At 41.1% G+C, this 12,688-nt stretch overlaps 1 protein-coding gene across 2 annotated transcripts in view; it reads left to right on the top strand.

Annotated features, from left to right (window-relative positions):
- Window positions 1-1,218: 1,218 nt before the first annotated feature.
- Window positions 1,219-12,688, top strand: part of LOC106587265 (piezo-type mechanosensitive ion channel component 1) — a 73,319-nt gene continuing 61,849 nt past the window's right edge. For both annotated transcript variants that reach the window (XR_014382817.1, XM_014175505.3), the window contains exon 1: window positions 1,219-2,214. Coding sequence is in view for 1 of the 2 variants with exons in the window: in XM_014175505.3 (XP_014030980.2) it covers window positions 2,151-2,214 (64 nt within the window). In the remaining variant the exon portion in view is untranslated. The remainder of the gene's footprint in view (window positions 2,215-12,688) is intronic.

Here is a 12,688-nt window from a genome sequence, read left to right as displayed (position 1 = left end):
AAAATCCGATCAAAACAAAAGTGACGTAGGTTAAACACGTGAAGTAATGAGTAGGATTCCGTGTTTTCATGTACAAAGGTGATTGCGTTTTATAAAAACGATTTATCTGTCTTGCCAATGAAAACTAGTTTGAAAATTCAAACATAGGCCATAAATGATTCTGAACGATGCACCGTTCTGCATTGTTGACAATATGACCAGTTTAATGGAATCCCTTCATTGGATCAACATGTTGCAATCCCTCATGTATAATTTGTATTTGCATGCAGAGAAAATAGTATTTTTTTTTGTTGTCAATGCTATGTTATTTATATATTTGAGTTGGTGATGGTTTTCTATCTGGCCATGTACTTTTGAGTTTATTGTAGATAATGCATTCTGGATGTCTGTGAGTTAGAGTGATTATCTGACTGGTTCCCTTTTTTTAATGGAAATGATTTGAAGAGGGTTTTCTCGATGTTGTAAATTGTGTGTGTGTGTGTGATGAGTTGCGGTGATGCCAACTTAGCAATTTTGTTGATAGATTTAGCAACTTTTCAGACTACCCTGGCTACCTTTTTTTCCAAACAGCACTTAGCAACAAATGTAGCTACTTTTAAAAATGTATTTGTAACTTTTAGCAACTTTTGAAAAGTGACTCAAACGCTAAAATGCACGCATTGTCCCTCTAAATGACACAAAACCGATATTTTTCTGTCACACACTCAGTCAAAACACACGTGCCTGGCTGCAAAAGTGCATTGTGAGTGACGTCAGCAGCTGGCCAGCAGCAATTTCAGCAAATTGCAAATTATTGTTGGCCGACTGCAGCAGCAGCAGTACGACGAGCCAAACCCAATTAATATAGTTGGTAACGAATGTTTGATCTTGAACAGAACTTTCATCAATCAACAAGTTTCAATCAAAATTGTACAGAAAAGAGTGGGAGTCTGTACCTGAACAAATGTCAAATCATATTTTTTGCCAAGATGGCCATTCAATTTGAGTAATGTTATTGTGTATTCTACGTAATGACGCAGTTTTATGTTATCACGCAATAGCGTCAAAACGTAATTTAGCAACTTTTAGCAACAAATCAACCTGCCTCTAGCAATTTACCCTGAAAATTAGTTGGCAACACTGATGAGTTGGGCTTGGTGTACCGCTAGAGGACGCTAATGATTTACCAGACAATATTTATTTAAAAGATGAAGAGTCAATTTCAAGCAGGTTACAACAGTGTGAAACCTTTTCAAAATATTACCGAGTACGAGTTTTCGGGTGTATAATGTCAAAATTCATAGACTACTGGTTTACTGCGCAGTTAAGGTAGGGTTGTTTATTAGTATGTTGCTGTAGGAGCGTCACATAGCAATATTTCACTTATAATTTCCTGCCATAGGCTAAAGTTTGTAAGTGTCATGTGTCAACGCAAAACAACAACGTGCTCTTTCAAGTAGGAAAATCGCAGGCGATGGTGCTGACAGTGAGATCTTCAAACATGCGTTAACTATGATATAGAATAGGCTGAAAATGTATTCGTTTCTTTCGAAATTACCATACATTAATTGGGTATGCTTGTGAGATAGTCTTCCTCGTGGACATGTTGCTTTCGAAAACACACCTTAAAATAGTTAGGTTATGAAGAGAGAAAAAAAATTCTGAGGAAGTGCCAACCCAGTGAGAGTGAATTGGATTTACAGCGATTGAAAGAACAGTTCAACTGTTGCAGTAGGCCTACTGGTGAATCACTTTTTCCATGAAGATATTGCTTTACATGGAATATTCATTCCAAGGGGCGGCAAGAGAGGAGAGTTGTTTCAATACGGGAGAGCTGGTAGTTAGTTTTGTTTACAATTTCGTGCGAATACACTTTATATCCCCGAAATGTGAGGTGAAGATGTCTTGTGGATTTACAGAACAAGAACCTCAATAGATTTCATTGGTCCACTACTCAGGAAACTTGAAAAAGTTTACTTTTGTAAGTCATATGTCTGCCTAGTGGAATGACCGCACCGCTTTATTTTATCGGTTCAAAAGACACTTTGAAAACCATGAACAATTATTGCGGACTGGGTTTATTAAAATTAATTGGGTGGAATTTAACGTTCCGTCGAGGAATGTCAGCGGGACTGTAGACTGGAGCTAAGCAGTGCATTTGACGCGCGCTCATGGAGCTTCAGGTGGTATGTGGACTGCTCTACTGCATTCTGTTGCCGTCGTTCTTGTTAGCAGGTAAGATGTCAGGGTTTCCATTGTGAATTGAATTAAACCAGAATTCTATTTTAGTGCCCAATAGGCCTAAATTATTGATATTATGTTATTTTGATACATATTCAATTTGCATGTGATGCTATATTATTGATTGTTGTCTAGTTTTTAGGATTTTTCTTCATGTCATTTCGGGAAAAGGGGTGGGCTACAATAAAAACATTTACAGCCTACACTGACAGAATGACATTGATATATCACATAATTTGAAAATTGTAATCATTTCTGTATGAATAGGATTATTATGGATTAAGTATTTGACCTCCCTCTTTTGCACAGTGGCCCAATGAAAATAGGTTATACTTCTTTCTCTGCTTGTCCTGTTTTCCCCAGTTCAGATAGACTCCAGTGAGTTCTCCTGATTCATCTGGTGTTTATTTAGCAGACACTCAGGCCTGGCTTCCTTTCTACATAAGGTTTTAGACAGGACCTCTTCCTGTTAAAACACACACTTTTATTTATATATATATATATATATATATAAAAAGGGTTTCTTTGGCTGTCCCCATAGCATAACCCATTTTGGTTCCAGGTAGAACCCTTTTTGGTTCCATGTAAAACTTTGTAGAAAGGGTTCTACATGGAAGCCAAAAAGGGTCAGCCGATTAACGCTTTTAAGTTCTAGATCGAGTGCACATTCTAAGAGTGCACACCATTGTTCACGCTCCATTCTGTGCCTATATAATGGTAGGATGCTGTGCCACAGGAAAATGCAAGTGCGAATGGTAGTTTAAATGAAAAGTTGGTTTATATTTGAAGCCTCAAGTGTATTAGGCCTATTAACTGAGCACATTGTCCCCCACAGGTAGGCCTATTAGTATCATGTAAGTGTTTTAACAGGAAACTGTCCTCTTCAATTGTCATCTGTAAAGATTCCTTTCTATCTCAGCCTTCTTGTCCCTGAAACGTTCCATTCCACCAGCCAATTTTAATACGCTAATATCCAGCTATTCTCCTGCTGGTCTTACTAGGAACTCTGTGGCAGGTATAGATATGGTTCAGACTGTTGACAGGAGACTGCTAGAAGATGTGGCATCTCTTGTCACATGGGTTCTCTGTGGCAGGAACAGAAAGTGTCTTGCGAGCCTCCTTACCCTTAACACGTGGCCAACCAATCTCCACTCATTTCCACATTGGCTGCAACAGTTTCAATCTATGTCTCACCCACATGCCTGATTTTTCTTTTTCTTCCCCCTTTTCTGACCGCGTAACGTAGGCTATGTTGCTAATGTTGCTCTTCACATGTGGTTTAGCAGTTGCAGGGCTCATCATACATGTCCTCTGTTTTTTTTGTCAGTAAGATCTGTTGGTGCTCGTCTGGATGCAGACTGTAACCCTGCCATCTTTGTGGTCAATCCAAGGCTGGAAGGTGCACATCACTGAGGGCAATAAAAATGCTCCCGACAATGGGTCATCCTGACCAGTGCTGTGTTCCACATAAGGCCACATAGGACCTGTTTAATCAAGACCACATGGTTGGCTGGTGTGTTTACTACTACCGTTTGAAAGTGAGACATTGAGAAGATAATGAACCTGTATCTTAGTGGAATAAAGATTTTAGAACAAGGTGGAATATAACAAACACAATAAATCAAATCAAATGTTATGTCACATGCGCCGAATACAACAGGTGTAGACCTTACCATGAAATGCTTACTTACAAGCCCTTAACCAACAATGCAGTTCAAGAAATAGAGTTAAGAAAATATTTACTAAATAAACTAAAGTGAAAAAATAAATGAAATAATATCAAAAAGTAACACAAGAAAATTACATAATAATAATATACAGGGGGAACCGAGTCAATGTGTGGGTGTACAGGTTAGTTGAGGTAATTTGTAATGTGTTTATGCATAGATAATAAACAGCGAGTAGCAGCAGTATAAAAACAAAGGGGCGTGGGAGGGGGGTCAATGTAAATAGTCTGGTGGACATTTGATTAATTGTTCAGCAGTCTTATGGCTTGGGGGTGGAAGCTGTTAAGGAGCCTTTTGGTCCTAGACTTGGCATTACTGTACCGCTTGCCGTGCGGTAGCAGAGAGAACAGTCTATGACTAGGGTGAATGGAGTCTTTGACACATTTTTTGGGCCTTCCTCTGACACCGCCTAGTATATAGGTCCTGGATGTCAGGAAGCTTCCACTATATTCATTTGGAAATTTGAAGAAAACCTGGACTTGTTCGATGCAAGCAATCAAATATAGTTCAAATAATGACATACTGCATCAATGATATTTTCTACTCACACAAACACACACTTGTGTGATAACAAACACACACTTGTGTGATATGAACTCTTCCATTTTGGAACACTTCTGTATGCCGGTCGCGGCACAATGATATAAAAATGAAATGTTCCGTGCTGGCGTTGCCTTCCAATACTGCGGTGTAACCTCCTTTTATAAATGTACATTTCTAATTGGTACATATATTCCCATTGGCAATGTGAATATAAATCATTTCTCATGCAAAACCCCATTTAAATGATCAGTGAGTGCCCTTTCCTCCAATGATGCCACACTGTCTTTGAACAAACAATACTAGGCAATCAGTACTGTAGAGGCAATCAGTGCTCGTTTAATGACAATACAAACCCAACCCCGTGTCCAATTAAGCAGCTATCAAATTCTATTTGTCACATGCGCCGAATACAACCGGTGTAGACCTTACAAATGCTTACTTACAAGCCCTTAACCAACAATGCCGTTTTAAGAAAAATAAGTGTTAAGTAGATAATAGGTAAGTGTAAAAATTAAGAATTAAAAAAAAATAGTTAAAGAGCAGCAGTAAAGTAACAGTAGCGAGGCTATATACAGGGGGGTACCAGTATAGACTCAATGTGCGGGGGCACAGGTTAGTCGAGCTAATTACGGTAATATGTACATGAAGGTAGAGTTAAAGTGACTATGCATAGATAACCAGAGAGTAGCAGCAGCATAAAAGAGGAGAATGGAACGTGTGTGTGTGTGTGTGTGTGTGTGTGTGTGTGTGTGTGTGTGTGTGTGTGTGTGTGTGTGTGTGTGTGTGTGTGTGTGTGTGTGTGTGTGTGTGTGTGTTAGGTAAAGCTCATGTAATAAACATGGGGGGCGTGCAGTGAGTCTGCTGCATTGGTCTGATAAACCGTGCGTTTGATTCTCCAGCTGGGCTACATCATTTTAACACCTGTAGCCTGTCAAAGGCCTCACGCTCCAACACAGCTTAAATACACCCATTAACTAGAACGATGCTCCAAACACTGTTAACGTTACACAGCCAGGAGACAGCCAGTGTAAACGCTGCAGATTTAAAATAGGCATTTTCACTGGAACGTCACTTATTTATTTTGAATATTATTTTCAATCTCTATCTTTTGATTCAACTGGTTGAAGTGTAATTCACAGCCTTGAAGTGCTATTCTGTTGAAGAGCTGTTTGAGAATGTAAGATAGACTCGATCTATGCTAGTTCTCCTTTTGTCCGGTGCCAAGGATAGATTTATCTAGGTTTTATTTGGTCCACTCACTGCCATAAAGATGAGGTATAGTCAGTGAGATGTAAACCTGCAAGAGGCCTATTCTAGGGCCTACTCTGGGCTGAGACTCTGCTTCTATAAGAAGAGAATGTGAGAAGGACATGACTGGCAAAGTGGGTGAGGAAAATAGTTCACCCTCAAGTCCTGGTATGCTGCTCGTTACCTCATGTTCGAAGCTATAAACAGTATGGTTGGCCTGTTCGCTAAATTGTGTGAGTACATTGCATTACCTCCGTTAATCCCATCTGTTTTATACCTAATAAGAGACAAGTATGCCCAATCCCAAGAATGAATGGGGGTGGGCTTACTGGGCTAAACTAAATCACAGATGTGTCTGGTGTGTTTTAGTGTTTAGAGATCACAGTGGTCTCACAGCAAGTTTTGGAATAAAAGGTCTATACGTGTGTGTGTGTGTGTGTGTGTGTGTGTGTGTGTGTGTGTGTGTGTGTGTGTGTGTGTGTGTGTGTGTGTGTGTGTGTGTGTGTGTGTGTGTGTGTGTGTGTGTGTGTATTCATGGATGCTAAGGGAAGCCAGGCTTCCCCCCAAAAAATTACCAAGGAAAAAAAGAACAATTATTTTATATGTATTTCTTTCCTCTCTGTTTCATAATTTTTCTTAAATTCGTAAGAGGCTGAATGCATCTCACCGGAGAAAGCATCCGAGTGAGCGAAACAGTGCCCCTCTGTCTCTGCATGATGCTGTCTGGTCCAAAAGAGTATGACATTGTTTGCCCGCCAGTAGTATTGAATGCAAGGGAAGCCAGCAAGCATTTGGCCTCCCTTGATTTAAAAAAGTATAAAATAATAGCCAATCAGCATTGAGCTAAACTGGGTGAGCTCAACTGTAAATGGGCCTGGTGCACCAAAAAAAGGTGTTATGGGAAGTCTTGGTGTCCCTCCTATCAAACTGCATTGAGAGCATACGTCACTGACAGAAACAACTTGAATTGTTGCGTGTTGTTGTCCTCCGGTGGCCCTTTCCTGAATTACCAAGGATGGAGATAGGGATTTGGTCTTGTGGTTTTACTTAATTCTCCGTACTGGCCAATGATTATAACGGCAATTCTTATCCAACCATTAATTTATACACTGCGCCCCTGGCCTGAGAGGATGGAAGTTCAGTATGTAGCTAGATGTAGAAGGCTAATGTTAACTAGCTAACTTTGCCCATGAAAGCAAGCATTTTAGCCAGGTAGCCTAGGACAACAAAACTAGAAGCGTGTACAGTATGACAGAGTGATAGACCGTTTCGTCAACATGAGAGAGAAGGATGGCATTGGCGTTTCTCTACATGTAGGGTGAGTCAACATGTTGTTTTCTGCTTGCATGACCACACACACACACACACACACACACACACACACACACACACACACACACACACACACACACACACAAATCAGAACCATGGCCAGCCACATCATATTTAGCTTACGTTGATTGGGCTAAATAGTTTTTGGTATCTTTTAGTTGTGACTGTGTTAGACTAAGCATAGGTGATTTGATGATGTTGAAATGGTGCTGGAATAGTGGAGGCAGCTCCTGTTTTCTCTGCGACTTGCGATAACTCTCCGTGGTTCTAAATCAATAGTTGTTTAGTAGCCCGAAAATGTCAGAAACATTAACTTGTATGACCATGCTGTAGGTCACGTAACTGTTTGTTACATGCAATGTGTTTTCAATTTATTCTGCCACTGTGTCTTGTTATTGTCTTGGCCTTAAGGCCTATATATCACGGACGCACCGCTACTTGTTTGTGCGTGTGTGTGTGTCAGTCCGAGTGAGTCAGCACCAGTCGAGGCGGTTGAAGCAGCTTTCACAGTCTAGTCTGAAATGTGACACAGGCCTTGTGGTGAGGGCAGGGCTCCATCCCGGCTCATCTAGCTCCGCATTAGAAATGACCCGCAGGAGGCACGCCTGTTGACTGGAGCCTGCAGGCAGAACCACTGCCCTTAAATTACCTTTACCACCGAGACATTGATTGCGTAGCCCAAAGCCGGGTGTTTGTTTTACTATGTCCTGGACACAGAACCACAGTCAATGGTACCGCAGCCCCCCCCCCACAAAGTCAGGAAGGAGGTCGAGCCAGGTGAGCCCAGCCAGCAGCTCCAATGGTCCACCTACAATGGAAAGGCTTTGTTATACACTTAACACAAATATAAACGCAACATGCAACAATTTCAAAGATCTTACTGATATATATATCATATAAGGAAATCAGTCAAATGAAATAAATTCATTAGGTCCTAATCTATGAATTTCACGTGACTGGGAATACAGATATGAATCTGTTGATCACAGATACCTTTAAAAAAAAAAAGCAGGGGCGTGGATCAGAAAACCAGTCAGTATCTGGTGTGACCACCATTTGCCTCATGCAGCGCAACACATCTCCTTCACATAGAGTTGATCAGGCTGTTTATTGTGCATTATCATGCACACGTGAGGTGATGGCAGCGGCTGAATGGGGCGGCAGGTAGCCTAGTGGTTAGAGTGTTGGACTAGTAACTGAAAGGTTGCAAGATCGAATCCCTGAGCTGACAAGGTACAAATCTGTCGTTCTACTCCTGAACAAGGCACTTAACTGTTCCTAGGCTGTCATTGAAAATAAGAATTTGTTCTTAACTGACTTGCCTAGTTAAATAAAAATAAATGGCACGAAAATGGGTATCAGGATCGACTAAAATGCAATTGTGTTTGTTGTCTACCATATGCCTACCGATACCATAACCCCACCGCCACCATGCGGCACTCTGTTCACAACATTGACATCAGCAAACCGCTCACCCACACGATGTCATAAACGCTGTCTGTCAGCTTTCCGGAGATGGTTTCTGACAGTTTGTGCAGAAATGTTTTGGTTGTGCAAACCCACAGTTTTATCAGCTGTTCGGGTGGCTGGTCTCAGACCATCTCGCAGGTGAAGAAGATGGATGTGAAGGTCCTGGGCTGGCGTGGTTACACGTGGTCTGCAGTTGTTTGGCCGGTTGGACGTACTGCCAAATTCTCTGAAACGATGTTGGAGGCGGCTTATGGTAGAGAAATAAACATTCCGTTATCTGGCATCAGCGCTGGTGGACACTCCTGCAGTCAGCATGCCAATTGCACGCTCCCTCAACTTGAGACATCTGTGGTGTTTTATGACAAAACTGCACATTTTAGAGTGGCCTTTTATTGTCCCCAGCACAAGGTGCACCTGTGTAATGATAATGCTGTTTAATCAGCTTCTTGATATGCCACACCTGTCAGGTGGATGGATTATCTTGGCAAAGGAGAAATGCTCACTAACAGGGACGTAAACAAATTTGGACACAACATTTGAGAGAAATTTGATTTTTGTGCATATGGAACATTTCTGGAGTCTTTTATTTCAGCTCATGAAACATGGGACCAACACTTTACATGTTGCGTTTATATTTTTGTTCAGTATACATGAAGGCAGTTTCATGTTCATGTATGTTAGTTTGAAAGTTGAATCCAAGCATGTCATGGTTTTCCGTTACTCAGTGGAGTTTATTTTGTGAATAAACTGAGTGTTGTCATTTCCACTAGCTGTAGCTACGGCCCTCTGTGTGTCTCGACCACACCCAGACGTTCAGACTGTTTACCATGGTATTGCCATGGTAAAGATGAGTGCCATGGCAACATCCTGAGACGAATCTCGTGCTTCCACCTTTTAGACTGGCAAGTCAACTTCTCTAAAAGTCAATGTCACTAGTACAACTAAATACAACGTCCTATGTCTTCTTGCATTTACTAAACTTTGAGTTTGATGATTCATAAAGCGAAGAAATTCCAATATTCATTGGAAAGTTGAGTAATGTGCAATAGTCTCACTGCTGATAAAAGGATGATCTAAGACTTTTTTGCCAAGTACAGACAAATCAAATAACGCGGTTAGAGAACGCACAACCTGCCATAGATGCCACGCTTCAATGTGCTTATTACTCCCAAATGCAGTAATGTGTTCCACATGTAACAGTTTAGCTTCCGTCCCTCTCCTCGCGCCTATCTGGGCTCGACATTTCACATCGGTAACACGCACACACACAGTCCTGAGTGTAAACTTCCTTTCCATCCCATGTACGTTAATCTTGGAGAATTCTTTGTATTTTTATTTAACCTTTATTTAAGAATAAGGAAGTGAAAGGACAGGGGACACCTAGTCGGTTACACAACTGAATGCATTGAACTGAAATATGTCTTCCACATTTAACACAACCCCTCTGAATCAGAGAGGTGCGAGGGACTGCCTTAATCAACGCCCACGTCATCGGCGCCCAGGGAGCAGTTGTTGTTGGGGGTTAACTGCCTTGCTACTGGGGAGACAATTCGGTAAGTGTTCTGTGCACTGTGCATGGTGTCTGTCTTTGGGGCAGTGATGAGAACGGCAGATGGGTCACACTTTGAATGTGTATCAGCTGTGTCTTTTTTGTATTTTTATTTAACCTTTATTTTAAAGACCAAGGTCTCTTTCTCAGATGAGCACTGTATACCCATCAAACACATCAATATACACTATATACATTAATATTCACATCAATACACTAAAAGCTAAATGCAGTCATTGAAAACAAACACATTCTTCAGTAAAAAGGTCCTCAATCAGCCTTTTGAATTGTCCTAGTGGCACCAATTCGTCCTTGGAAATCATTCCACAAGTAAGGTGACAAAAAACTAAGAGCAGATTTACCTAACACAGCGGAGATAGACTGGATCTGATATCTCATATGTCTAGTGCAGTATTCACAACAAAGATTGAGGAAAACCCCTGTATGATTTAATTAAGATACTCAACTATTTGAAGAGAGGAGAAGAAAAATCTGTTTATCATTCAACCTCACACAATGTTGAAGTTTTCTTATTTTTAAAAACTCATAGTGAGTGAAAATTGAAGCATTTTCAACCAGAAACGGGTGTGTCGGTTCTATGACTTTTGCTCTGTGTTTGGATGATGGCCATGGGTGTGAATGGCCGGATCTTCATGTGTTCCCTTCCTCTGGATGTTCACATTGATATTCAGTATGTCACATCCTGTTTGTTAGCGTGCTCATTGCTTAAGCTGCAGGTTTAACACACACAACCTGTGTGTCACCGTGGGCACAATGACCTGAGGAACTACAATGATCTCATAGCTGCTCTACTAAAGAGAAGTTGACGCAGAACACTGATGAACTCAGTCTTGTTAGGTTAAAGGGTGCTGGATGATGAGACGTTGTATGGTCTCTGGGTGAGTAATAGTTTGGTTCAGATGGTGGTGCACTTAAGAGGCTGTAACCGGGCCTGTGCAGCAGAAGTGTTTATCAGGCTGTGCCAGAACTGTGGGGGAGTCTATTGACTTACTGTCCTCCTAGTGCACATATGTACACTATATATACAAAAGTATGTGGACACGCTTTCAAATGAGTGGATTCGGCTACAGTATTTCAGCCACACCCGTTGCTGACAGGTGTTTAAAATTGAGCACACAGCTATGCAATCTCCATAGACGAACATTGGCAGTAGAATGGCCTTACTGAAGAGCTCAGTGACTTTCAACGTGGCACTGTCATAGGATGCCACCCTTCCAACAAGTTAGTTCGTAGTATATCTGCCCTGCTAGAGCTGCCCCGGTCAACTGTAAGTGCTGTTATTGTGAAGTGGAAAGGTTTAGGAGCAACAACGGCGCAGCCGAATCCACTCATTTGAAGAGGTATCCACATACTGGTGTGTATATATAGTGCATGTCAGGGTTTCCAAAACATCACAAACTGACAGGTAAACTGATAATCATACGTCACCACACAAATCCTGGTTTGAGCTCTCAATTGCTTGGCAGTGTTTCTCTCAGTGTCAAAGTTTGACTGGGATCCAAGTGTGTCTAGAGAAGAAAATAAGGCCATGGCTTTTGTGTTGCCTTTAATTAATAGCTGAGATGCTTATGGTATGTTTGTAAACTCTGACTTGAAACATAGTCACAGCAGCAGTCTGGAAAGTCACATGCCTTCTTTGGTTGCTGTGCTTTGTGAAAATTAAATATAGACTGGAAGAAATGCTGCTCAGCCAGAAATACCTAAGTCGGGAGGAGGAAAGACAAAAGTTGTAGCTACATATGTATTTAGGTTAAATCTACCCTCAAATTCCATGGAGAAAGTACTGAAAGTTTCCATCCCATACTGATGAACTGCCCCAGTAGTTACTGAATCATGAAGGGGACAGTTCATTATAACTGCGAAGATCCACTTTCCCGTGGTCTTCTTGCAGATGAACCTAAAACACTTCTCACAACTATAAAGCCAAATGAATTATGAAAAACGTCTGAAATTTGAATTACCGTGATCATATATTTTTATCTGTGGGTCATTAATAACTGTAGGATGTGATCAATAGCGTTGGAAGACCAAAGTGCAAATTGGCCCCAAGCAAGTGTATGTTGATCTGTGCTATAATCAATTACCAAAATGTATTCAAACAATGCCTGAGATGCATCATCAGTATTGTTTGTCACTAAGTTTTGTTCCCTATGAGCAATTGATCAAGTATTTTATCACACCAAGTGAGACACATTCTGACCAGTGTAAGTATTCGGGAAACACTGAATTCAAACCCTGAGATGCGATAATTCCAGGAACGCGTTGCCAAGCAGACTAGACAGACCAGACGTGGGTTTGGTAACTCAATGGGAGAAGTGAAAAATGTATCCTTATTTTCTCGAATTCTAAAAGCAAAACCTAGATTCGAGCCGATCTCTTAAGTATCTGAACCTGTCATTACTACAACCTCGTGAAAGTGATAAACTGACACGTTTTTATTTTTGTCAAAGACAATTTTATATTGAAGGAGTGCGTTTGGTTTGACGGCCTTCACGTGCGCAGTTCGGCGCGCCACAACCGTTAGACCTGAGGAAGTGTTTCTGTGCATGAGCTATGCTAGCTAATGTAGCCATAACAT

The sequence above is a fragment of the Salmo salar genome, chromosome 26, assembly GCF_965601325.2.
Source record: "Salmo salar chromosome 26, fSalSal1, whole genome shotgun sequence".
Taxonomy (NCBI): Eukaryota; Metazoa; Chordata; class Actinopteri; order Salmoniformes; family Salmonidae; genus Salmo; species Salmo salar.
The sequence above is the reverse complement of the archived record's forward strand: the minus strand, read 5'-3'. Positions and strand labels throughout refer to the sequence as shown.